At 43.7% G+C, this 24063-nt stretch overlaps 1 protein-coding gene across 2 annotated transcripts in view; it reads left to right on the forward strand.

The window, feature by feature from the left end:
* Positions 1–24063, forward strand: part of LOC125457653 (segment polarity protein dishevelled homolog DVL-3) — a 114586-nt gene that overhangs the window by 47284 nt on the left and 43239 nt on the right. For both annotated transcript variants that reach the window (XM_048542186.2, XM_048542185.2), the window contains exon 4: positions 8411–8517. In XM_048542186.2, coding sequence (XP_048398143.1) covers positions 8411–8517 — 107 coding nt within the window. The remainder of the gene's footprint in view (positions 1–8410; positions 8518–24063) is intronic.

Below are 24063 nucleotides of genomic sequence, written 5' to 3' on the forward strand. Positions count from 1 at the left end.
GGGTGTGATCTGGAGTAAAGTCCAGATCAGTCCGAGTAAGGATGGTAGATGTCCTTTCCTAAAGCTTATTAGTGAACAGTTGGGTTTTTGCAATAGCTGACAATGGTTTTATGGTCATCATTAGAGTTTTAAACCAATTAATCCTTGGAATTAACCCAGTTCTGGTTCTGATTTTGATTTCCATTACCTACGCTTGTCGATTTTGTACCTGGGCCTCTGGATTCCTGGTACAGCATCAATACCACTGTGCATGCACCTCCACAAAATGATAAATGTCCCGTCTTCAGGCTGAATGCTTCAGCTTATGGAGGGTTGCTGCTCCCTTGTGCGGAGCATGGGACCTGCAGTACTGTGGACCACATGAAGACGACTGTGGGAGAATGAATGGTCAAACAGCTGTGGATTACCTGTTTTACTGTCTGATCAAACACTCAAGAAACAGATGTCGTGGTTTCCTTATTTGCTGAGTAGCTGTAAGTGCCACTGATAAGGTCAGCATTTGTTGTCCATCCCTAATTGCCCTTGTTAAGGTAGTTGTGAGCCACTTTCTTGCAAGCTCCTTCCGTGATCAGTAGAATCACAGCACTTAGGAAAGGAGATCCAACTTTCTGCCCTGTGACAGCAAAAGATCAGCAATACAGTGCAATGGCATGTGATGCAAGTTCCAATGAGTCTGCTGCCCTGACCTGTTAGATGCTAGAAGTCAGAGTCTTGTTGGAGTTACTGCAATGCATCTTGTAGCTAGCACACAGTGCTGCCGTTGTGCATCAGTGATGGAAGAAGTGAATGTTTAATTGGGTGGATAGGGTACCAGTCAACACTTGGGAATACAGAACTTGTGTATTGCTGAAAACAGAGATACACAAAGTTTTTTGTCTCTCACTCATCAGGACCAAAGCAAGAATGCCAAATTTCAAAGGGAACAACAATTTATAGTTTAAAAGAAGTATCATGCAGTTTATTTAACAAATGGACTCTGGTCAAGATGTTACCATGGAGAATGCATCAAGGAACAGTTATCATCAAGCTTTTATTTAACTGACAAAGGTGCAATGCCTGGACATCATCTTCCTATTTTAAGAAGACAGGCCCTGCATTTCAATGTCTGTAACTTCTAGCAAGTGAGTAAAATTATAAGCTTGACTGATGATCTTGAACTGTTTGTGTAATTCTCTTAACAGTTTGGGATTGTTCAGTAAATACAGAAAATGGCAGAATCATATCTAATGTTTGTTCACCAGAACATGAAGTACACAGAGAGTAAACTTGAACAGGGAATACTTTATTGTCCATCCTCTCAGCTCCACTTAGAGTGCCCCTCTTGCTCTCACCTCTGGGTCACCTGACCCATTCTCTCAAGGAGACAACACCACCCTATTACACTCGTGACAGACACAGTGTTCTGAGTTTTACCAGCACAGGCTGTTGAGTAGTCAGTACACAACATGTTGCAAGCAAGTAAAGGGATGCGCTGTTTGTTACGATTGTTATGAATTACGGTCTACTTCCTGACATTGCATTGGCTTTGAAATTTACACACCACATTACTCGATATTGTGGTACACAGAACATCTTTTGGGTATTTTAGCAGCATCCTGTTAGTGGCGAAGCTCACTCATATTGCTGCCACAGAAGTTTTCTAATCAACCTCTGCATCTCCAGAGAAGGTGTGAATTGAATCTGGGTCTCCTGGCTCAGAGGTAGGAGCACTACTATTACACCACAAAATCCCTCACTTTGCTGCCAAATGACAGCAGTGCAAAACGGCTTCATTTGTTGCCCAAAGTATTGGGACATCTTAACTTCTCAGAGTTATCTGAGGGAGACTGGGCACTGTTCAGCATTGAAAATTGCAGTGTTATATCAGTTTCTGAACTTGAGCTCCATACAGCCAGCAGTGATCTGCTATCCTGCAGGATAGCTTTGCTGTGCTCTATTTCAACATCAAGCTTTCACTGTGAACAATTGGCTGGAGCACTGTATAAGATGATCCTAATAGGGCCAATATTGTAGCATGTAGAACTGTGGGAATCCCAGCATGTTCATTGACAACTGAAGGCGGGCGTAACAGAGACATTTTTCACTGAATTTTGTAACAAGCTTGTGAATGAAAGGAAGATTTTGGACTGTTTCATTTCCCAGGTGAAGTTGAGCGTAGTATTAAGGTATGTAAGGAATTCTCACACAAGGCAATGGCTTCAAATACAGTTTCTACCCTAACAGCATTTTGGATGTACCTGCATGAAATGCACTGCAGCGGTTCAAGAGGCAGCTCACCTGTACTTACTTAGAGCAACTGGGGTCGGGCGATAGATGCTGGCACCTGCCTTGCTTTGCCCATGTCCTGTGAATGAGTAAAGAAGTGGGGGTCATCCATGTTTTGTTATCACACACAAAAAACAGGAGTTCAGGACCCATTCTTTGAAAAAGCATTCCCTTGGAAGCTGACAATGATATTAACAAGAACTGGGCCTGAGGGGAATCCTGTGGCAATACCGTCTGTTTGGGCTTACATTATGTCATTAAGCCTAAACTGAATTGTGTAAATTGTTAAGTTCATAAGTTTAATGAACGCGGGTTCTGAAATGGATGTATTCTGTCTCTGAGGAATCGTGAATAGTCTGAACATTGCACTTCATGAACAAACATCCCCACTTCTGTCCATAAGGTAGAGGGAATGTTATTGATGAAGCAGGTCAAGATGGTTAGATTTAGGATACTGAGCCAGAAAACCCCTTCACCCGTGTCCTGGAACTGAGATGACAGTCTTCCATCCACCAACTTCCTTTGTGATGGATATAACTTTAACCAGTGATGGGTCTGATTCACATTGATTCCAGTTGGCTAGAACCCTTTGAAGCTGCAGTCCATCAAATGTTACCATATTGTCAAGGGTAGTCATTTTCACCGCCCCCCCTTGAAGTTGGCTATTTTGTCGATCTTTGGGTTGAGGCTGTAATAAAGTAAGGAGCCAACTGGCCTTAGAAGAATTCAGAATGTGGGAGCCAGCCATAAGAGTTTAGGAATAATTTAGTCTTAAGGGAAAGAGAGTTTCAGCAACAGATGAGTTGAGAAGTGCTGAATTCAGTGACATTACAGAGGTGGAAAGAGGCAGTTGTAATGTTGGCACTGGTGTGAAGATGTAGACAGTCTGATAATTTTGAGAGAGTGGAGGTGTTGAGAGAGGTGGCAATAAAGGTAGAGCCGGGTGCCTTCAGCATAAATGTGGATACTAGTGCCCTGTCATTGAGGAACATCAAGTTGATGACGAATAGGGGCCAAGGATGTATCCAAGGGCATTCTGAAGGTAATGATGCAGGAGCAGGACTGGAAGGCATTGCAAATGATTATTTGGCTCTGGTTAGATAGAGAGAAATGGAACCAGGTGGGTACAGTTCCACACAGCTAGAAGATGATGGTGTGGTAAGTTGTTGCAGAGCCTGCAAACAAGTCATGAGCGGTGAAAAGAAAGTGTTTATTTTTGTCACAGTCACAAAGGATGTCAGTTGTGACTTCGATAAAATACGGGATAACATTCCCTCCATGCTATACCATTAAACACTCCCAGGATAGGTACAGAAGGGAGCATAAGGCTACACCATATTGGAACAGAATCAGGTCATTCGGCCCATTCAGTCTGTCCTACCACTTGATCATGGCCAGTATGTTTCTCAACCCTTTTCTCCTGCCTTCTCTCTGTAATCCTTGATCCCGTTACCAATCAAGAACCTATCAATCTCTCTCCTAAGCACACTGAGTAACTTGGCCTCCATAGCCTTCTGTTGCAATATGTTCCACAGATTACCCACCCTCTGGCTGAAGAAATTCCTCATCTCGATTCTTAAAGATCACTCCTTCACTTTGAGGCTGTACCCTTGGGCCCTAGTCTCTCCTACTAGTAGAACATCTTCTCCACACCGATTCTATCCAGCCTCTCATTATTTTCTAAGTTTCAATGAGAGCACCCTCATCCTTCTAAAGTCTATTGAATACCAACCCAGAATCGTCAACCACTCCTCATATGACAAGCTGTTCACCCTCAGGATCATTCCAGAAAACCTGCTCTGGATCCCCTCCCATGCCAGCTCATCCTTCCCTAGATACAGGGCCCAAAATAGCTCTCCATATTCTAAATGTGTTCTGAAAACTGCCTTTTAAAGCCTCAGTAGTACATTTCTGTTCTTGAATTGTAGTCCACTTAAATTGAATGCTAACTCTGCATTTGTCTTACTAATTGCCAGCTGACCCTGCATGTTAACCTTAAGAGAATGCTGAATTTGGATTCTCAAATGTCTCTGTGCTTCAGATTTCTGAAGATTTCTGATATTTAGAAAATCATCTGCACCTCTACTCTTCGAAGTGCATAAATCACACTTCTCCACATTGTATTCCACCTACTGCTTCCTTGCGCACTCTCCTAGATGCATAATGGCATCTCTAAACGTGTTGATTAGAAAACATCCAACACCAGCATTGTTCCAGCTCAAACCCACAAGATGTCCAAGTCCTTTTGTAGTCTCCCTGCTTCCTAAATGATAACCATTCCTCCACCTGCTTTTGTACCATCTGCAAACTTAGTGATGATACCCTCGGTTACTTTGTCCTGATCGTTTGATACGTTGTGATGCTCCCTGTACACTGCCCCCAACAAACACCTCAGGGTAGTTGTATCACAATCTTACTTAGAGAATAAAGAGACCTTTAGTATGTCTTTTACATGTTGTGCAGATTTGTGTTTGGGCATAGTAACGCCCTCAAATGCTGATTACTTCCACGAGGGGGCAGTGAGATGACACAGTTCAAGAGCCAACATGCTTTGGAATGATGACTGCAGATTTGTGGCTTTTGTTGAAATTGCTCCATGTTTGTTTTACTCACACTTAGTTGATTCAGTAGCCAAGTATTCTTTCAAATTCCACAATTGCTGCAAAGTAAGTTGAGGGATTGTGTGAATGTTTGGTGGTAAGAATTCCAGATTTTCACTATTCCTGCCTTTTTTTAAAAAAAACTTCCTAATTTCATTGCTGGGATGCCTCCTTCTAATTGAAGGGGTTTTTGGCCCTGGTAGCAGCTATTCCACATTTGTTCCAGAGCAGATCTAATGCCACTCATTGATCTTGTGGGTCTGAGCTGGAACAATGCTAGTGTTAAATAGTTTCTAACCAACCTGTTCAGGTATATGATTATGTACTTCTGTAGCCATTGGGACTTGAATCTAGGATTTCTGGCTCAGAGGTTAGAACTCAACCACTGTGCCACATACTGGATTCTAGTGGAGGGGGACAGACTCTTGTCATTATCACCTGACCCATACTTGAGCCTGTGTGAATGCTGGGTGTAAAATCTGGTTTGGATGTGATGCTCCTGCAGTCGCACAACCTTACTAACCTTTGCTGCCTTCTAAAGAATGGACAGTGTAGCTTTGGCCTGATGTTGCTAGGAAAACATCGTTTTGTGCAAGCTATCACGGACTGATCAGGCTGGATGGAAAACAGTTTATGCCTGTATGCAGTAAAACCTGGGCAGTGTTCAGCTTCAAGCTGATAAGTATTGATCCTGCAACCACCACACAAATGCCAGTTTAATGACTACTTCCCAACAGGAGAGAATCAAATCACCTCTCCTTGACACATCATTAGCATCACCAATTCCCTCCCAATCAGCACGCTAGGAGTCACCATTGACAAAAAATTAACTCGTTCAGCCATTTAAATTTGTTGTTCCAAAATATTGATGTGAGACGTCAACATCTATATTCGGACGTGAAGGATTCTCTGATTACTTACAGCCTGGTCTGCTAAATTCCTCAAGTGTGGTTCATCCCATACTTTGTACAGTATATCTGAGCTGCAGTGAACTAATACTGAATAGCAGGGTAAGAGTTTTTCTCCTTCATAGTTCAGTCTTTGATCCTATCACTGTAGGAGAAAGCAGCAGGGCATGCCAGAAGCAGCCCCAGACATATCCAAAAATGATGTGTCCTGGTAAAGCTACAAAACCAGAATACTTCCATGCCAGGCAGTATAAGCAGCAAGTGATAGACAAGGCTAATCAATTCAATGACTAATGGATCAGGATTAAATTTTGCAGTCCTGCCATATCTAATAATTAAACAATTCTCTAGAGAATGAGCCTCGAAAAATCTCTCCATCCTTCATAATGGGTGATCCTGACACACCAGTGCAAAGGATAAGGCTTGAAGCATTTGCAACAGCCTTCAGCCAGAAGTGTTGAGTGGAAGATACATTTCGGCATCTCCCAGAGGTTTCCAGCATTCCATCACCAGTTTTATTCACCCCCACAGAATATCAGTAACGGTTGGAGGCATTTAATACTGCAAGGGCTATGGGCTCTGGCATCATTCCAGCATCGAAGACTTTTGCTCCAGAACTTGCTGCAGCCTTGGTCAAGCTGTTCCAGTATAGCTGCAACGCTGGCATTCTCTCAACAATGTGAAAACTCGCAGAGCTATGTCCTAGTCACAAAACATGGGACAAATACAAAAATAGAAATTATTGCAGAAAGTCAGCAGTATCTGTGGAGAGAAAGCAGAGTTAATGTTTCAAGGTAATGTTCAGATTCAAAACATTAACTCTGCTTGACCTGCCAAAACATTGACCTGCCAAATTTCCCCAGCAATTTCTGTTTTTGTTTCAGATTTCCAACATCCACAGTTCTTGATTATTTTTGGGAGGAACAAATAGAATCTGGCTCGGTACTACCCCATCAGTTAACTCTCAAAGATTCAGTAAAGGGTCATCCCAATCATAGTATGGAAGAGGTTATCCACAGTGCTAATATGCAACACTTGCTGAACAATGGTCTTCTCACTGACACTCCACTTGGGTTGCCTGTTCAGCTACTGAATTCATTACAGTCTTGGTTTCAGCATAGACAAAAGTGCTGAATTCCAGAGGTAAGGTGAGAATGAGTTCCTTTGACTTCAAGACTATATTTGACATGCAAGTGTGGCATTAAGGAACCTTAGCAAACCTGAAGTCAATGAGAATCGGGCAGAAAATTCTCCACTGACTGGTACAAAAGAAGTTGGTTCTGGTTTTTGAAGGTCATAGAGTCACATCGCACAGTAACAGATCCTTCAGTACAACCTGTCCAAGCCGACCAAGTTTTCCAAACAAAGCTAGTCCCACTTGCCTGCTTTTGGCCCATATCCCTCTAAACCTCTCCTATTCATATACCTGTCCAGATGTCCTTTAAATGTTGTAACTATATCTGCATTGACCACTTCCTTAAGCAGTTCATTTCACATACGAACCACCCTCTGTGTGAAAAAATTACCCTTCACGTCCCTTTTAAATCTTTCTCCAGTCACCTTAAAAATATATCCCTTTGTTTTGAATGCCGCCACCCCAGGGAAAAGACGTTTTGCTATTCACCTTATGTATGCCCTTCATGATTTTACAAACTGATATAAGGTCATCTTTTAATCTTCTCTGCTCCAGTGGAAAAAAAGTCCCAGCTTGTCCAGCATTTCATGATAACCCGAACCTTCCAGAAAAGATAAATCACACAGGATTTAGGGAGAGCTTGCCAACTGAATACAGAATTGACTTGACAGTAGGTGACTGAGGATGCTGATGGAGGGTTGTTTTTTGGAGTGGTGTTTTACAGGGATCATTGCTTGGTCCACTGTTTGTAATTTATATAAACAATTTGGATGAGAATTTAGGAAGCATTGTTAGTAAGTTTGCAGATGATACCAAAATTGGTGGAATAGTCAACAGTGAAAAAGGTTAACTAAGATTACAAAGGGGCCGTGATCAATTGGGCCAATGGGCTGAGGAGTGGCAGATGAGTTTAATTTCAATTAATACGAGGTCTTGCATTTTGGTAAAATGTAAAGACTTGTACGGTTAATGTTAGGGCTCTCTGTGTAATAAAAGTTGCCCCTTATGTTCTACTTAAATCATTTTTTCTTTCACCTTAAAAATATAGCCCCTAGTTTGATCTCCCCCACCCTAAGGAAAAGACCCTTGCTGTTCATCTTATCTATGCCCGTCATAATTTTATAAACCTCTATAAAGTCACCCCTCAACCTCCTATGTTCCAGTGAAAAATGTCCCACCCTTACCAATCTAGTTTTATATCTCAAACCCTTCCATTCCTGGCAACATCCCCCTCTCTGATGAAGGGTCTAGGCCCGAAACGTCAGCTTTTGTGCTCCTGAGATGCTGCTTGGCCTGCTGTGTTCATCCAGCTTCACACTTTGTTATCTAACATCCTAGTAAGTCTTTTCTGAATTCTCTCAAGTTTAACAATATCCTTGCTATTAACAGGTTGACCAGAACGGCACACAATACTGCAGAAGAGGCCTCTGACACTTAATACTGGGAGTCCTCTTAGTCACGGTGGTCTGTAGGATTGATTTTAATTTTCTTTCCCTCTGCAGTGCCAACGCAGCTGGGAGTCAGGACAACCTGGACAATGAGACGGAGACAGAGTCAGTGGTCTCCTCGCGAAAGGAGAGGTTACGTCGGAAAGAAGGCCATGAACATGGTGAGTATTTCTTATGGAGTCGGTGATGTTCCCCATGACTGTTCCTAAGTAGCTCAGCCACACGTGATTGATTGACATCACATGCACAAATATCTACCCCCTCCAATACTGATGCTCAATCGCAGCAGTCTGACCAGTTTACAAGATGCACGGCCAAAATGTCACCAAAGCTCCTCAGGCAACACATTCCAAAACTACTACCACCACCATCTTGAAAGACCAAGGCAGCAGATATGTGGCATTACCACTGCCTGCAATATCCTGCTCTAAACTTACTGTCCTGGCTTGGAAATGTGTTGCCATTCCTTCAGTGTTTCGAGACAAAATCCAGGAATTCACTTCCTAGTGGTATCGTAGGTCTACCTGCAGTACATGGAACTGCAATGATTCAAAGAGGCAGATCGCCACCACCTTCTGAAGGGCAACTAGTAATGAGCAATAAATGATGGCACAACTAACAATTTTGAAAACTGTATGTACATGGGATTTGCAGCATACAAACAGGCCAATTTGGCAAAACTGATCCATGTCAACATTATTCTTCCAGATGAATCCCCACAATCTCCCCCTGAGATCCCACTTACTTGCATTTTCCAATAAGGAAGTGCCAGGTAGGGGGCTGGGTCACGAACTGTTTCCAGTACCGGTCAGACCAACAATTCCACCTCTTGCTCCATGTCAGCTATTTCTGCACGCTTTTGGAGCCGGATTGAGAAGAATTGAAATAATTGAGAATGGGAGGCATTCCGAGCAGAAAGGAAGATGGCTGTGGTCATTGAAAGCCAATTGTCTCAGTCCCAAGATGTCACAGCAAGAGTTCCTCAGTGTAGTGTTCAAGGGGATATCTGGTGGTTCATGAGGAGAAAGGAATAAAAGAATATGTTGCCAGATTAAGATAACATAGTTCAGGAAGTGGTTTGATTGACTGACAACTTATTGTCACCTGGACTGAAGTACAGTGAAAAACTTTGTTTACGAACAGTACAGGCAAATCATTGTAAGCAAGGATGTACAGATTAGAGGTTGTAAGAAGACTTGCATAGAGGCGTACAGGTTATATTGCACAGGGTGTGTGCTAGGCGAGATCAACATTAGCAAGATCAGCATTATTTGAGGCTAGAGAGTCCATTCATCCATCTGATAATGGCTGGGAAGAAGCTATTTCCAAACCTGCTGGTGCATGTGTTCAGGCTTCTGTATTTTCTGCCTGATGGAATAGGTTGTAGGAGATCGTTGTCAGAGTGTGATGGGTCTTTAATGGTGTTGGCAACCTTCCTGCAGCAGTGAGCCATGTAAATGGAGTCCATGGATGGAAGGTTGGCTTCTGTGATGCTCTGGGCTATACATACGACCTCCTGTAGCTCCTTACAGTCCTGGGCAGAGTATTTGCCTTACCAGCCGTTATGAACCTGGACAGTATGCTTTCAGTGGTGCATCTGTAGAGGTTGGTGTGGGACCTTGTGGACATGCCAAATTTCGTGAGCTGCCTGTTGTACCTTGTTGACCATTGCATCTGTGAGAAGTCCAGGACAGATTGTTGGTTATCATCACTTGTAGGAACCTGATGCTCACTGCCCTCTCAACCCCAGTTCCATTGATGGGTACGTGTTCTGTTTTTTTAACGAAGCCAGTGATCAGCCGGTTTGATTGAATCATAATCCACTACCTTCACCATTCATTCCTTTCACAATTGATGCAAGATATGCTACAGCAACTCCCCAGTGATTTTCTTTGCCTACCTTAAATGTTGTTGAGTCAAATCCCTTCCTTCAGCACTTTAAGGTTATTTAAATGGACAGCAACAGTTCAAGAAGACACTTAATCAATAGAAATGGGCAATAAATCCACCAGTAAAACCCACATTCTGTGAACAGAGATAGTAGGAACTGTCGATGCTGGACAATCTGAGATAACAAGATGTACAGCTGGATGAACACAGCAGGCCAAGCAGCGTCAAAGGAGCAGGAAAGCCTTCCCACCTTCCTGCAAAAATGCCATCCCCTATTCCCAATTCCTCTGCTCCCAAGATGGCATTCCACTCCTGGACACCCCAGTTGTCCTTGTTTTTCAAGGACACAACTTCCCTTCCACAGTTGTCGAAAACACCCTGGACCGCATCTCTCGCATTTCCCACAACTCATCCCTCACACCCCCTCCCCACAATAACAACAAAAACAGAATCCCCTCATCCCCACGTACCACCCCACCAACCTCTGGATCCAACAGATCATCCTCCAGCACTTCTGCCACCTGCAGTGTGACCACAACACCAAAGACATTTTTCCCTCCCCACCCTTATCTGCCTTCTGAAGAGACCACTCTCTCCATGACTCCCTTGGCCGCTCCACACTCACCACAAGCCCCACCACCCCCTGCACTTTTCCCTGCAGCCGTAGGAAGTGCTACGCCTGCACCTACACCTCCCCCTCCCTTCCAACCCAGGCCCCAAGAAAACCTTCCACATCAGTCATATATTCACCTGCACATCTGCTAATGTGGTCTATTGTATCCGCTGTTCCTGAAGTGGCTTCCTCCGTATCAGGGAGACCAAGCAGAGCCTTGGAGACTGCTTTGTGGAACTCCTACGCTTGGTTCATGACAAATGACTGCACCTCCCAGTCGCAAACCACTTCTACTCCCCCTCCCATTCTTTGGACGATATGTCCATCCTGGGCCTCCCCCAGTGCCACAACGATGCCACCAGAAGGTTGCAGGAACAGCACCTCATATTTCACTTGGGAACCCTACAGCCCAAAGGTATCAATGTGGACTTCACAAACTTCAAAATCTCCCCTGACCGATTCCCACAACCAGCCCAGCTCGTCCCAGCCTCCCTAACCGGTCTGTCCTTTCTCCTGCCTAAACACTCCGCCCACCTCAAACCCCACCCCCACCTCCTACCTACCAGCCTCATCCCCGCCTCCCTGACCTGTCTGTCTCCTCTCCACCTATCTGCTCCTTTTATCCATCTTCCATCTGCCTCCTCTCTCTATTTATTTCAGAATCCCCTTCCCCTCACCCATTTCTGTACAAGGGTCCAGATCTGAAACATCAGCTTTCCTGCTCCTCTGATGTTGCTTGGCCTGCTGTGTTCATCCAGCTCTACACCTTGTTATTTCTGTGAACAGTTTTTTTTTAAAGAATCATAGAATTCCCTACAGTGTGGAAGCAGGCCAGTCGGCCAGTTGAGTCCCCATTGACCCTCTGAAGACTATCCCATCCAGACACAAACTCCTACCCTGTTCCTGTAACCCTGCGTTTCCCATGGACAATCCACCTACACTGCACATCTTTGGGCTGTGGGAGGAAGCCTGAGCACCCAGACCAGACCCATATAGACATGAGGAGAATATACAAACTCCACACGGACAGTCACCCAAGGCTGGAATTGAACCTCGGTGCCTCATACTGTGAGGCAGCAGCTTTAACCACTGAGCCACCGTGCTGCCAACCAATTCTAAATATTAGTTTAGTCTATATTCTTTTATTCCACTCCCTCAACCTCCGAGGCAGCTGGGACTGCCAATATTTACAAAAGGTTTGCTGTAAGTGTTGACCTGCTCCTGGAAATACTCATCAATCAATAGTACTGAAACTTAAAATCATCTCTTATCTTGTTATTGTTTGTGGGACCTTGGTATGTATAATGTGGCTGTTGTGGCACTGTAGAAAACACAACATGTGTATTTTAAAAGGAGTTCCATGGTTGTGTGACATTGTAGATGATTTGAGGCAATGCAACGTGGGAAATATGAAAATTAGTTTTTTTCTATTTGGCAGGCATTGAGACCTCTGGTAGCTCTCTGAGTGTTGTCATGGCTGAGGTCAGCTAATTTGAGATCAGCCCAGTGCCTGCACAGCACCACTGTGCACTGACTTTGGGTAATAATACTGACGGAACCTCTCTCACAGGAGCTGACCTGCACCCATCCCACTCCAGTGTATTCCAATCAGCTGACCTCGAGCCAGGCAGCTGACCTATCCACCATTTCTTGTTTTCCATTCCCAGGTGTTTGCACAGTTGTCAGGAAGGGAGGTGAATCCAAGTGATGTATATTGATCCTGGTTGATGTTTTGTGGCCTCTGCTGGCATGTGTAAACACAACACCAGGGAAAGGGTCAAGAGCACTGATCAAGTTACATCTCAGAAGACAGAAATTTGTTGTTTTCAGGAGACAGAGAATTGTGATCAGAAATAATAACTGAGGAGGGCTGATTCTCATGAATATAGTTACACAGAAATGTAATCAGTTAGGTCCTGACTCCTCACTTATCCATGTTTTAACTTCACTTTTTTTCCTTTATACAATGCTGCTTATCTCGTTTTTGCCCTCTGTCACTAGATAATGGTCTAAAACAGAAATCCTCCTGCTTGTTTTTAAACCCCTCTAGCATGATTTCTGGTACCACTTCTCCCTGTTTTATTACTTTTGATGATTTATGGGCATCACTAACTGCACCAACATCTGTAGCCAGCCTAATTTCCCCGGAAAAGATTGTAGTGAGCTGCCACCTTGAATTGCTGCAGCCCATTTGTTGCTCATTGTCTTTTGTGGCAGGTTCATGCAACTGTGTGATTTGCAAGGGCAATTTCAGAAGCAGATTTAACCACATTGCTGGTGTCTGGAGTGTTACATAGGCCAGACCAGGCAAAACTGACAGATTTCTTCCCCTGAAAGACATCAATAACCCAGAGATGTTTTCATGATAATCTGATGGGTTCATGATCATTATGAATGAGACTTGCATTTTATTCCATATTTCTTCTTAATTCTGATGTTGTGGGATTTGAGCTCACATTTCAAGTTTTATGTTTTCAGAAGTGTTTTAGCCAGAAAATTCCAGCCTCTTCTTTAACACAAAGATTTATGTCACCTCTCACCCAGATTGCTTTACACGCAGCTGCTTGCAATAACAGGTTAAAGTTCAACCTCGGCAAACATTTGCACTATTTGATGTAAAGATGGTCAAAACATTCGATATCTCACTAAAATCAGGGAAGTTCATCAATGAAATTTCCTGTTGAGTTTACTTTTGAATTCCCAGGAACATTAAATTAAAAGAATGTCCCTAGTCTATCATACTCTGTCACTGTTCCTGCCCAGATTGTTTTTGCAAGCATTAAACAGGAAATAAAATTAAAATTCCCTTAGCGCACAGAGTTTCCATTGGACAATAGGAAGTTGGTGGCATAGAAGTTATGACACTGTGCTTGTAATTTGAGGTTTCAAACCCCACTGTGGCAGCTGGTGGAATTTCAATTCAATTAATAAATCAGGAGTATAAAATGAGTCTTAAAAAATGGTGACTAAAATACCATCATCGATTGTCATAAAAGCCCATCTGATTCATTAAAGACCTTTAGTGAAGGAAACCTGCCATCCTTATCCAGTTTGGTCTACATGTGACTCCAGACCCACAGCAATGTGGTTGACTGCCAACTGTCCTCTGGACAGTTCGGGATTGGCAATTAATGCTGGCCTAGCCAATGACTCCCACATCCCATGAATGAATGAAGAAAAAATAAGTATAATCCCTGAACGAATGGGAGTGGGATATCCAAGTTGAAGCCTACTGCTGACACGCAAGGTAATTTAATATTTTTTGTGTGTGGTCGGCAAGTTCCTATGTTTATTTCTAATTACTGTAATTATTCATTAAATGTGGATTTAGCATCCATTCTGAAAGAAGCCATTGACTTGCATATAGTTGCATTTTTTTATAATGAATGCAAAAATTTGCCACTTCTGAAAGAATTACAATTAAGTGATTTCACAGTATGATATAGGGATTAAAAACAAAGGTTCATTGAGCATAGAGAAGGCCATTTAGTCCATTGTGCTTATGCTGGCTCTTTGAAGGAGGCCAATTAATTCTACTTCCGTGATCCTATCTGCTCCACCTTGCTCGTGCTCTCTCCCCCATCTCCCTACCCTTCAGTATTAATGCAGTTCCCTTTTGAAAATTATTTGCAGTCAGGACATTCCTGATTTATTTTTTATTTGTCCATCTGCTGTGGGTTTATTGGCTAGGTCAGCAAGTAATTGCTCAGAAGACAGCTGAAAGTCAACCACATTACAGTGGGTCTGGAGTTACATGCAGACCTGACCAGATAAGGGTGGATGATTTCCCCGCGTAAAGGGCAATAATGAACCAGATTTTTTTTCAGACAATTGCAACAGTAGCCAGTATTATTGAGCTAGCTTTTTAATTCCAGATTTTTATTGAATTGAGATTTCACAATTTGCCATGGTAAGATTTGAACTGACATCCCCAACCTGGGTCCTGGATTACTAGTCCAGTGACATTACTATCATGCCATCACCTTTCCCAAAGATCTAATGCTTGTTACATTAAAAATATATTCATCTTCCCCATTGTTTTGCCAAATATTTTAAATCTTCATCTTTGGTTTACTGACCCTCCCCCCAATGAAATCACCTCTCCTCACTTAGTCTTCCATTATTCTTCAACATTTTGATCACATCTGCTAAATCACCACTTAACATTCTCTATTCCAATTTCTGCATCTCCTTACAAATATGAGGCCCCTCATAACTGATACCATTCTAGTCAATCATCTGTGTGCCTTTGTGGAATTAAATAATTGATTCCTTTAAATGTTGTAGCTTTTGATGATTTTATAAAGATCACTATTGCAAAATTACAAAATATGGATTGAATCACACACAAATGGACTTTTCAATGATGGATAGGGGTGACATACACAACAAAGACATGTCAAGTCAGGTTCTGAAGAAGAAAAAAAATGTGCATCCAGATAGCATCTTTGACAACTTTTGGGCATTACAGAGTGTTTTGCAACCAATGAAATATTTTTGAAATTTGTAATGTGAAGTGCAATTGCCAATTTATGCACAGCAAGATCCCACAAGCATCTGTGAAATATGGAGTCTGCTTTAGATGCAGTTTATATGATAAATGTTAGTTCGAACTCCCAAACTCACATTCATATAATGTCATGGGATCACTTGTGTTGATCTGAGAGAGGAGCTACATGCCTCGGTTTAACATGCCATCCAGAAGATGGAGCCTCTGATGGTCAGTACTGCACTGGGAATGTCAGCTTGGCTAATGCACGCTCACTTTTTGGTGTGGAAATTGAATGCATTTGAAAAGGTATTGGGATATCATTAATGGAAAACCTGGGTAGTGGAAGCTGTAATGAAGATTCTGTGAGGGATGTTTTATAAACAGGAATCAAACAACACAGCAACATAGCAAGTTCAGAAGTAGTCTCAGGAGTAACTAGCTGTAATCAGTTGACTTCAACCTGCCAAGTTCTTTCGAGTTACCGGTAGGTCTGAGTGGTTTCCCAATATGACAGTCATTTAAACTTTGCGATAAATCCCTGGGATAACAGGCTTGGTTTCTCGGCAGCCTGTCATCATTGTTTAATCATTTATTAACAGTCAATTAATGAGCGTTTTTGCTGTATAATATTCCTTTTTTATTCTCCCTAGCAATCAATATCCCTGTGTGCTCCTTGCAATCAGCAGACCAGATGCTTCTAAGTATTTGAAAGTTACTTTGTGCCAATGCAGTATCAAAGCTTCTGCATTGACAGTTTTTTAAGGCACGGTTTAATCCTTCCAATGCAGAAATTTCTGGAATTTCTGGATTCCCTCATCAAGATTCTTCCTGTCAGCCATTTGACTCCACATTGCCTTGCCCTTAACCACAGACACCAGACTCCCTCTGGACATCAGGCTCCAGTTAGATGTCGGCCTCCTGCTGGACACTGAGGTCTGTGTCAATCAGTCGATATCTGTTGTGTTTTTGTTGGTTTTGACATTGGAATTGGTGATACAACAATGAATGGAAGTCTGATGTAAATTGCCAATCTGCCAGAAAAGATGAAGAGAATGTGTTCCATGCAGCCCAAGAATTTCCTTTGAAAATTTAATGTTGATTGTCTCCTGATCCCATAAGATGGGCCCATCAAATCTACTGCACCAAACAATGAAATCATGGCTGATCTGATAGTTCCTATTTGCTATTCCAATCCCCCACTCTTGTCCCCTTTTATTCTCTTCCTCCCTGTCCGCGTACGCTGCAAGTCGCTCCCCCATTTCCCCTGCTGTCATTTCCCCAGGCCTTCTCACACCTGCTGTTCCATCATATCCTGCCCCTCATTTCTTTCCTTTGTCGGTCTTGCTTGCCTTCATTCCCCTCCCCATTCTCCAGAGGGATAGCAGGGAGATAATCGGGGTGAGGCATATTGACTCGCCTGCCTCCGTTAACTCAGAACTCACTTAGAATCAAATTGTGAAGTTCTGGCATGAATTTGCATTCATTGCTATATTATTCCGAGAGCTACCACTAGGGGCTGCGATGCTGCCGGAGGAACTTGTTCTATTTCTTTGCTAATTCCCTAGACGTACTGCATGGCTTGCTGCTCCTACCCTGATATCTGTTGCTCCTGCTGCTGTGAAGCTACTATTGCTCTATCTGTTTGTGACTTGATTTCAATTCATGTTGTTTAGTGCATATTGCTAATGCCATAGGTTTAGCTTAGCTGTTTTGACAAGACAGTTAAAGTGAAGCCTTGGGGAGGGCACAATGGGGAGACAATGGCTTAGTGGTATAATTGCTGGACTGTTAATCCAGAGACCCAGATAACGTCCTGAGGACCTGGGTTCGAATTCTGCCCTGGCAGATGGTGGAATTTGAACTCAATACGTATCTGGAATTAAGAGTCTAATGATGACCATGATTCCATTGTCGATTGTTGGGGGAAAAACTCTCTGGTTCACTAATATCCTTTAGGGAAAGAAACCAGGAGATAGTAAGAACTGCAGATGCTGGAGTCAGAGATAAGTGTGGAGCTGGAGGAACACGGCAGACAGAGCAGCGGGAAAATTGATGCTTTTCTTTTCTGAAGAAGGGTCCCGACCTGAAACGTCAACTTCCCTGCTCCTCTGCCTGCTGCATTCCTCCAGCTCCACACTGTGTAACCTCTGTCATCCTTAACTGGTCTGGCCTACATGGGACTCCAGACCCACAGCAGTATCGTTGATTCATAACTGCCCTCTGGGCAATTGGGGATGGGCAATAAATGCTGGCCTAGCCAGTGATGCCCTCATTCCGTGAACGAATAAAGGAAAAAAACATTCCCAGAAGGACTATCAAGTCTGAGAGAACACTGCCACAGTGTGGCTGCTCTAGTTACACTTCAAAGCTCTCATACTCTCTAATGACAGATTGATGTTGTCCAGGCAGAGTTTAGGTGAAACGTCTCACTGAAATATAATAATTGCCGGGCTCCACCCATAGTCTGCATGCCTCCAGCTCTGATTTAGATATGCTTGCTACGTCATTGATAGCCGTATCTTCATCTTTCTTGTCCTTAAGCTCTGAAACTCCTTCACTGAACTTTCCTGAGTCTCCTCATCTCTCTCCTGTTACAAACCACTCCCTAAATTACCAGCTTTTAACTGAGCCCCTGGTCACTTGTCCCAAAATCTCCTCATGCCTCTCAATGTCAAAAATTTCTCTGAGTGCACCCCTTTTTTTTGGGATGTTTCAATGCATTAAACAGTGCATTGGAAATGAGTGCTTGATATTGAAGAGATCAGTTGGTGGTACTTGTGTAGATCTAAGTGTTAGGTCTCAATGTAAGGCCAGACTGACTCTGAAGGGAGGCAATGAGGGAGGGCTGCTTTGGTGAGGAGCTGCCGTTGAGGGGAAAATAGATGAGCCTCCGTCTATCAGTTCAGATAGATGTCAAAGATCCCACAGGATGCTTTTGAAAGTGAGCAGGACTTACTGTAGATTTGCTACGACTTTCGGTGCTAATACCCAAAGACCGTCTTTGCCTATGGTTGGAACTGATGCACAAACCAAATATTAAGGGCTGAATTGCACAGCTCCTGAATGGTGGCTTTATTGTGTGAGGGATTTGTTGCATGATTGGCTCTGTTTTATACAGAGGTGGAAATGTGATTATAAGGTAAGGAAAAGGTTTGAAGAATTTAAAGTCAGGATTATTGTGCTGCTAAATGCTGACAGTTATGTTATATTCATAGCTCCTATACCAGTTCTGATCTCAGCTTGGGGAATGACTGCCGTAACTTGGACTGTCAGAGTCATACAGCACAGAAACAGACAGCTCAACCCAACTCATCTGTGCCCACTAGCTTTCCTAAACTGAACTAGTTCCATTTGCCTGCACTTGGCCCATACCCCTCTAACCCTTTCCTTTTCAATGTACCTGTTCAAATGTCTTTTAAATGTTATAATTGTACCCGCCTGTACTACTTCCTCTGACAGCTCGTTTCACCACCCTTTGTGTGAAAATGTTTCCCTCAGGTCCATTTTAAGTCTTTCTTCTCTCACCTTAAACCTATGCCCTCTTGTTTTGGACTCTCTGACCCTGAAGAAACTATCTTACCTGTTCACTGTATGTATGCCCCTCATGATTTTATAAACCTCTACAAACTCACCCCTCAGCCTGCTACACTCCATCAAAAACATCCCAGCCTGTCCACCCTTTCATTACAACTCAAACTCTCCGTTAATATGCTTGCAAATCATTTTTGCACTCTTTTCCAGTTTAATAACATTCTTCCTACGGCAGGGTTTATTTTCAGTTGGCTTGCCTGGAAGCTGTATAATACATCCCTGTGATATTGATATGTCAGGTTGGTTTTGAATTCATATCTTTCAGCCCAGTGGCAGATAAACTACCAGAGCACCACCAGAATCCTGCTGGAACTCTGGTTCCTAGGATGGAGCTCTGATTGTTTTCCCTTCTTCAGGGGGCAATCGCTGATTGGTTTCCCTTCTTCAGGGGGCAATCGCTGATTGGTTTCCCTTCTGCAGGGAAGGACCTCTGATTGATTGCTCCCTGCAGAAGTGAAGCAATCTCTGACTGGTTCCCCTTCTGCAGCCACGGAGTTCTGATTGGGTTCTCTACTGCACGCGGCACTCTGGTTGGTTCCTCTTTTATGGCAGGGGCGGGGAGGTCTGATTGATCCGCTTCTGCAGGGAGGGAGCTTTGCTTGCTGCTTCTTCTGCAGGAGCAAGCCCTGATTGGTTCAATAACTGCAAAATTAGATAGGAAAGTCGCTCGGTTCGCAACAAACAACTGCACCTCCCAGTCACAAACCATTTCAACTCACCCTCCCATTCCTTAGACGACATAATGATGCCACCCGTAGGTTGCAGGAACAGCAACTCATATTCCGCTTGGGAACCATGCAGCCCAATGGTATCAATGCGGATTTCACCAGCTTCAGAATCTCCCCTCCCCCCACTGCATCCCAAAACCAGCCCAGCTTGTCCGCGCCTGCCTAACCTGTTCTTCCTCTCACCTATCCCCTCCTCCCACCCCAAGCCGCACCTCCATTTCCCACCTACTAACCTCATCCCACCCCCTTGACCTGTCTGTCCTCCCCGGATTGACCTATCCCCTCCCAACCTCCCCACCCATACTCTCCTCTCCACCTATCTTCTCCTCTATCCATCTTCAGTCCGTCTCCCCCTCTCCCTATTTATTCCAGAACCCTCTCCCCATCCCCCTCTCTGATGAAGGGTCTCGGCCCGAAACATCAGCTTTTGTGCTCCTAAGATGCTGCTCGGCCTGCTGTGTTCATCTTTGTTATCTTGGATTCTTCAGCATCTGCAGTTCCCGTTATCTCTGAAGAAAGTAGAATGAGTAGTGTTTTATATATCAGATTCTGTCTCTCCTTGGGCTGCTTCAGAGGGAAGTGAACTCCCACTGACTGGCCCACAGTCTGCCATATACCAAAGGATGAGCAAACATTTGGCATTGTTTCCTTCCACTATGAAGAAACTGTGAAGCAGGAGCGAGTAGGCAATGTCTAGAACCACCTAAATAAAGGGATTGTTTTCTTAAAAGCAATTGATGTGGATGGTGGAGACCTGAGCACAAAATACTCAATAGTCCAGCTTATTAACATTTTTAAACTGTTTTACCAACTGACACTATTAAAAAGAAACAATGCACCATAAACTATGTTGGATATAATTTCCCAGCATGTGGATTGCTGGATTGCCAACTATAACTTTGTTTGGAAATTCCAAAACAACCAGCATTAGGCAGTTCTCTCTCTGAAAACTGCTAGTTTCTCTGCTGAGAATTACACCACATCAACAACTGAAGCCCCCAGAAGGAATCAAAGCAGTATCCGCAGTTGCTGCTGCACCTTGAACAGTTAATAGCAACGTCAGGCGGTGTGCTGATTGCTACCACTTGGGGTGTGATCAAGTTACACCGGTAATGAACAAGTGAAGTTTGAGCTGCAGACAGACAGGATCACTGCCTCCTCATTGACTGACCAACTGAGCGTTGCCAGCACCCCATGTACCTCTGGTTCTGGACGTCCCCTGTAGCCCTTGTCAAAGGAAAGTCTCAGCCTTTCACCTGGAGTATTGCCCTCCCGTGACACTTCACTGAGGTCCAGTTGGAAATTAGATGTGAAGTAGGAGAGAGAAAGAGTGACATACAGCAGAAGAGGAGGATGGTGTTTCTCTGTTTCAGGGACAGGCAGCGTGGAGGATGTCTGCTTTGTTTCTGCTCACCCTGTTGGAGGACAGCCCCCATGGGCTGCTGTAACCTGGTGTCACTTCATCCTGTCCGTTGTTTCCCCGAGTCACAGCCCAATGTTCGTTACTGTAAGTAAATTCTTTGTGATAGCTGTGACGCTGATTGAGAGACCTTAAGTCACAGAAATAGAAGTGAACCATTCAGCCCATTGAATCTCATTTACTATTTAATGAGATCATGGTTGATATGATAATTCTCAGCACCTCTTTCCTGCCCTTTCCCCATAACCCTTGAATTCCTTACTAATTAAAAATCTGTTTTTCTCAGCCTTGAATATACTTAATGACCCAGCTCAAATAGCCCGCTGTTTAAAAAAAATTCTACGGATTCACTACACTCAAAGAAGAAATTCCTTCCCATCAGTGTTCTAATTTAGCAACCTCTTACTCAGATGGATGTCTTCTCTTGCTGACTCTTCCACAGGGGAATCAACTTCTCTTTATCTGTCCAGCTACGTACCCTAGAAATGTGTGTTTCAATAAAGTTTCCCGATAGTAGAGATTTTGCCACGTTTCTGATTATTACTAATAATCTGCGATTTTCGCATGCTGCCTTTCTTATTACCAAGGGATTTTCTGTTTTATTATGTTTGTTAAATAAGTAACCAGCTCTGGCTAATCCAGTTCAAAGCCTCCCAATTGCTTCCTTTTCACTTGGTTGTGCACAGTTGCTTGGTGTTCATGTGGTTCTGTACAACATTCGTATTGCTTACTTTTGAACTGTGAGAAATGGCCGGCAATACAGGTTCTGTCCGTCTAATGTCAGGTTGTATGTGGGGAGAGAAAATTTGGAGACATGTTCAACTGTTGGGTACAGTACTGGTGGGGACAGGTCCGTCACTTTCTAACACTGGGATACTTGTAGAGATAGGCCTGTCATTGTATAACATGAGTATAGTGCTGGTGGGAACAAGCCTGTTACTGTAGGAGAAGGGTGGGGAACTGGTGGGGATAGGCCTGTCATTGTATAACACTGGAATACAATACTGATAATATATGCCTGGCACTGTATAACACTGGGGTACAGTACTGGTAAAGATAATTCAGTCACTGTATAATGCAAGGACAGGACTGGTGAGAATAGGTCCTTATTGTATACCACTGAGGTACAGTGATGGTGGGGACTGGTATCTTACTGTGTAACATTGGGGTACAATACTGGGGGGAACAAGCTTGTCACTAAATTACACTGGGGTACATTTGGAGACAGGTTTCCCACTGTATAACACTGGTGAACAGAGCTGGTGGGGACAAGTCTATCACTGTATAACATTGGGCTACAGTACTGGTGTAGACTGGTCTGTCACTGTATAACATGAGTACAGTCCTTTTGGGGACACGTCTGTTACTGTTCAGAAGAGTACAGCACAGTGGGGGCAGATTTGTCACTGTATATACAGGGGTACAGTAATGGTGGGGACAACTCTATCATTGTATAACATTGGGTACAGTCCTGTGGGGATGGATCAGTCACTGTATAACACTGGGATACAGTGTGGGTGGGGCAGGTCTGTCAGTGTATAACACTGGGGTGTAGTACTGGTGGGGATGGGTCAGTCACTGTATAACACTGGAGTACAGTACTGGTGGGGATGGGTCAGTCACTATAGTGCTGGGATACAGTATGGGTGGGGGCAGGTCTATCCCTGGGATACAGTATGGGTGGGGGCAGGTCTATCACTGTATAACATTGAGGTATAGTACTGGTGTGGACAGGTCTGTTACTCTGATACTGGCATACTGTACGGGTGGGGGCTGGTCTGTCACTGTATAACACTTGGGCAGAGTACAGGTGATGGCAGGTCAGTACTGAATGATACTGGGGCACAGTGTTGATGGGGACAGGTCTGTCACTGTATAACACAGGGGTCCAGTACTGGTTGAGACAGTTTTGCCTCAGCATGACACTGGTGAACAATACTGGTCCGGACAGGTCTGTCATGTATAACACTGGGGTACAGTACTGGTAGAGACAGGGCTGCCACTGCATAACACTGGAGTACAGTATGGGTGGGGACAGGTCTGTTATTGTATAACACTGGGGTACAGTACTGGCAGAGTCAGGTCTGTCACTGTATAATAGTCAGGTGCAGTGGTGGAGACAGGCTTGCCTCTGTATAACACACGTACAGTACTAGTGGGGATACGTCTGTTACTATATAAGATGGGTACTGTGCTGGTGTGGATAAGCCTGTCATGGTATAACACTGGAGTATGTGCTGGTGGGGCTAGGTCTGGCATTGTTTAACAGTGCACTACAGTTCTGAAGACACGTCTGTCACTATAAAACACTGGGTACAATACTGGTGGGGGCAGTCTGTCACTATGTAACACTGGAGTAACAGTACTCGTGTGGATAGATCTGTTACTGTAATAGGTATAGAAAAAGGATTTATAACTTTGAAATTGGAGATATGCTCTTTAAGATTAATGCAGGAAACACTTCATCAAAAAAACAGTAAACTGGAAAATTGGAATTTTATCCTTTCCACAATCTGTTGAAGCTGGAGAGCTGAAGTAGAAAACTGGATTGAAGGTACAGATAAGCCATGATCTAATTAAATTGCAATGCTCAAAGGACTGAATGGCCTTCAGCCTTTTCTTGGTGTGGATTTGTTCCCGTAACAGGTGCCCCCAGTTATAGCTGCCCTGTAGTCGCTTAACACTAGGAGTGTTTATTAGCTTGGGATGAGAATTGCACTTCTCCCTCTGTCGGAAAACTGTCTCGTGCCAGCAGCATCATCAAAGGTCTTGGCCACTTTTGGGACCACATGCAGTTCTCAGCCTGAAAGCAGGGTAGCAGTAAATACTTGGGTATAAGGATTTTGGCGGTGAAGGGAACAGTAACTTGGGGTGTTGTTGGGGACAAGGAGTATGGGTGTTGGGGTGTTGGTCATTATTTTAAGTGCAGGAGGACAGGATGTATCTGGAGTGACCAAATCTTGGGTGGGAGGC

This window comes from Stegostoma tigrinum, chromosome 14 (assembly GCF_030684315.1).
Source record: "Stegostoma tigrinum isolate sSteTig4 chromosome 14, sSteTig4.hap1, whole genome shotgun sequence".
Lineage (NCBI taxonomy): Eukaryota > Metazoa > Chordata > Chondrichthyes > Orectolobiformes > Stegostomatidae > Stegostoma > Stegostoma tigrinum.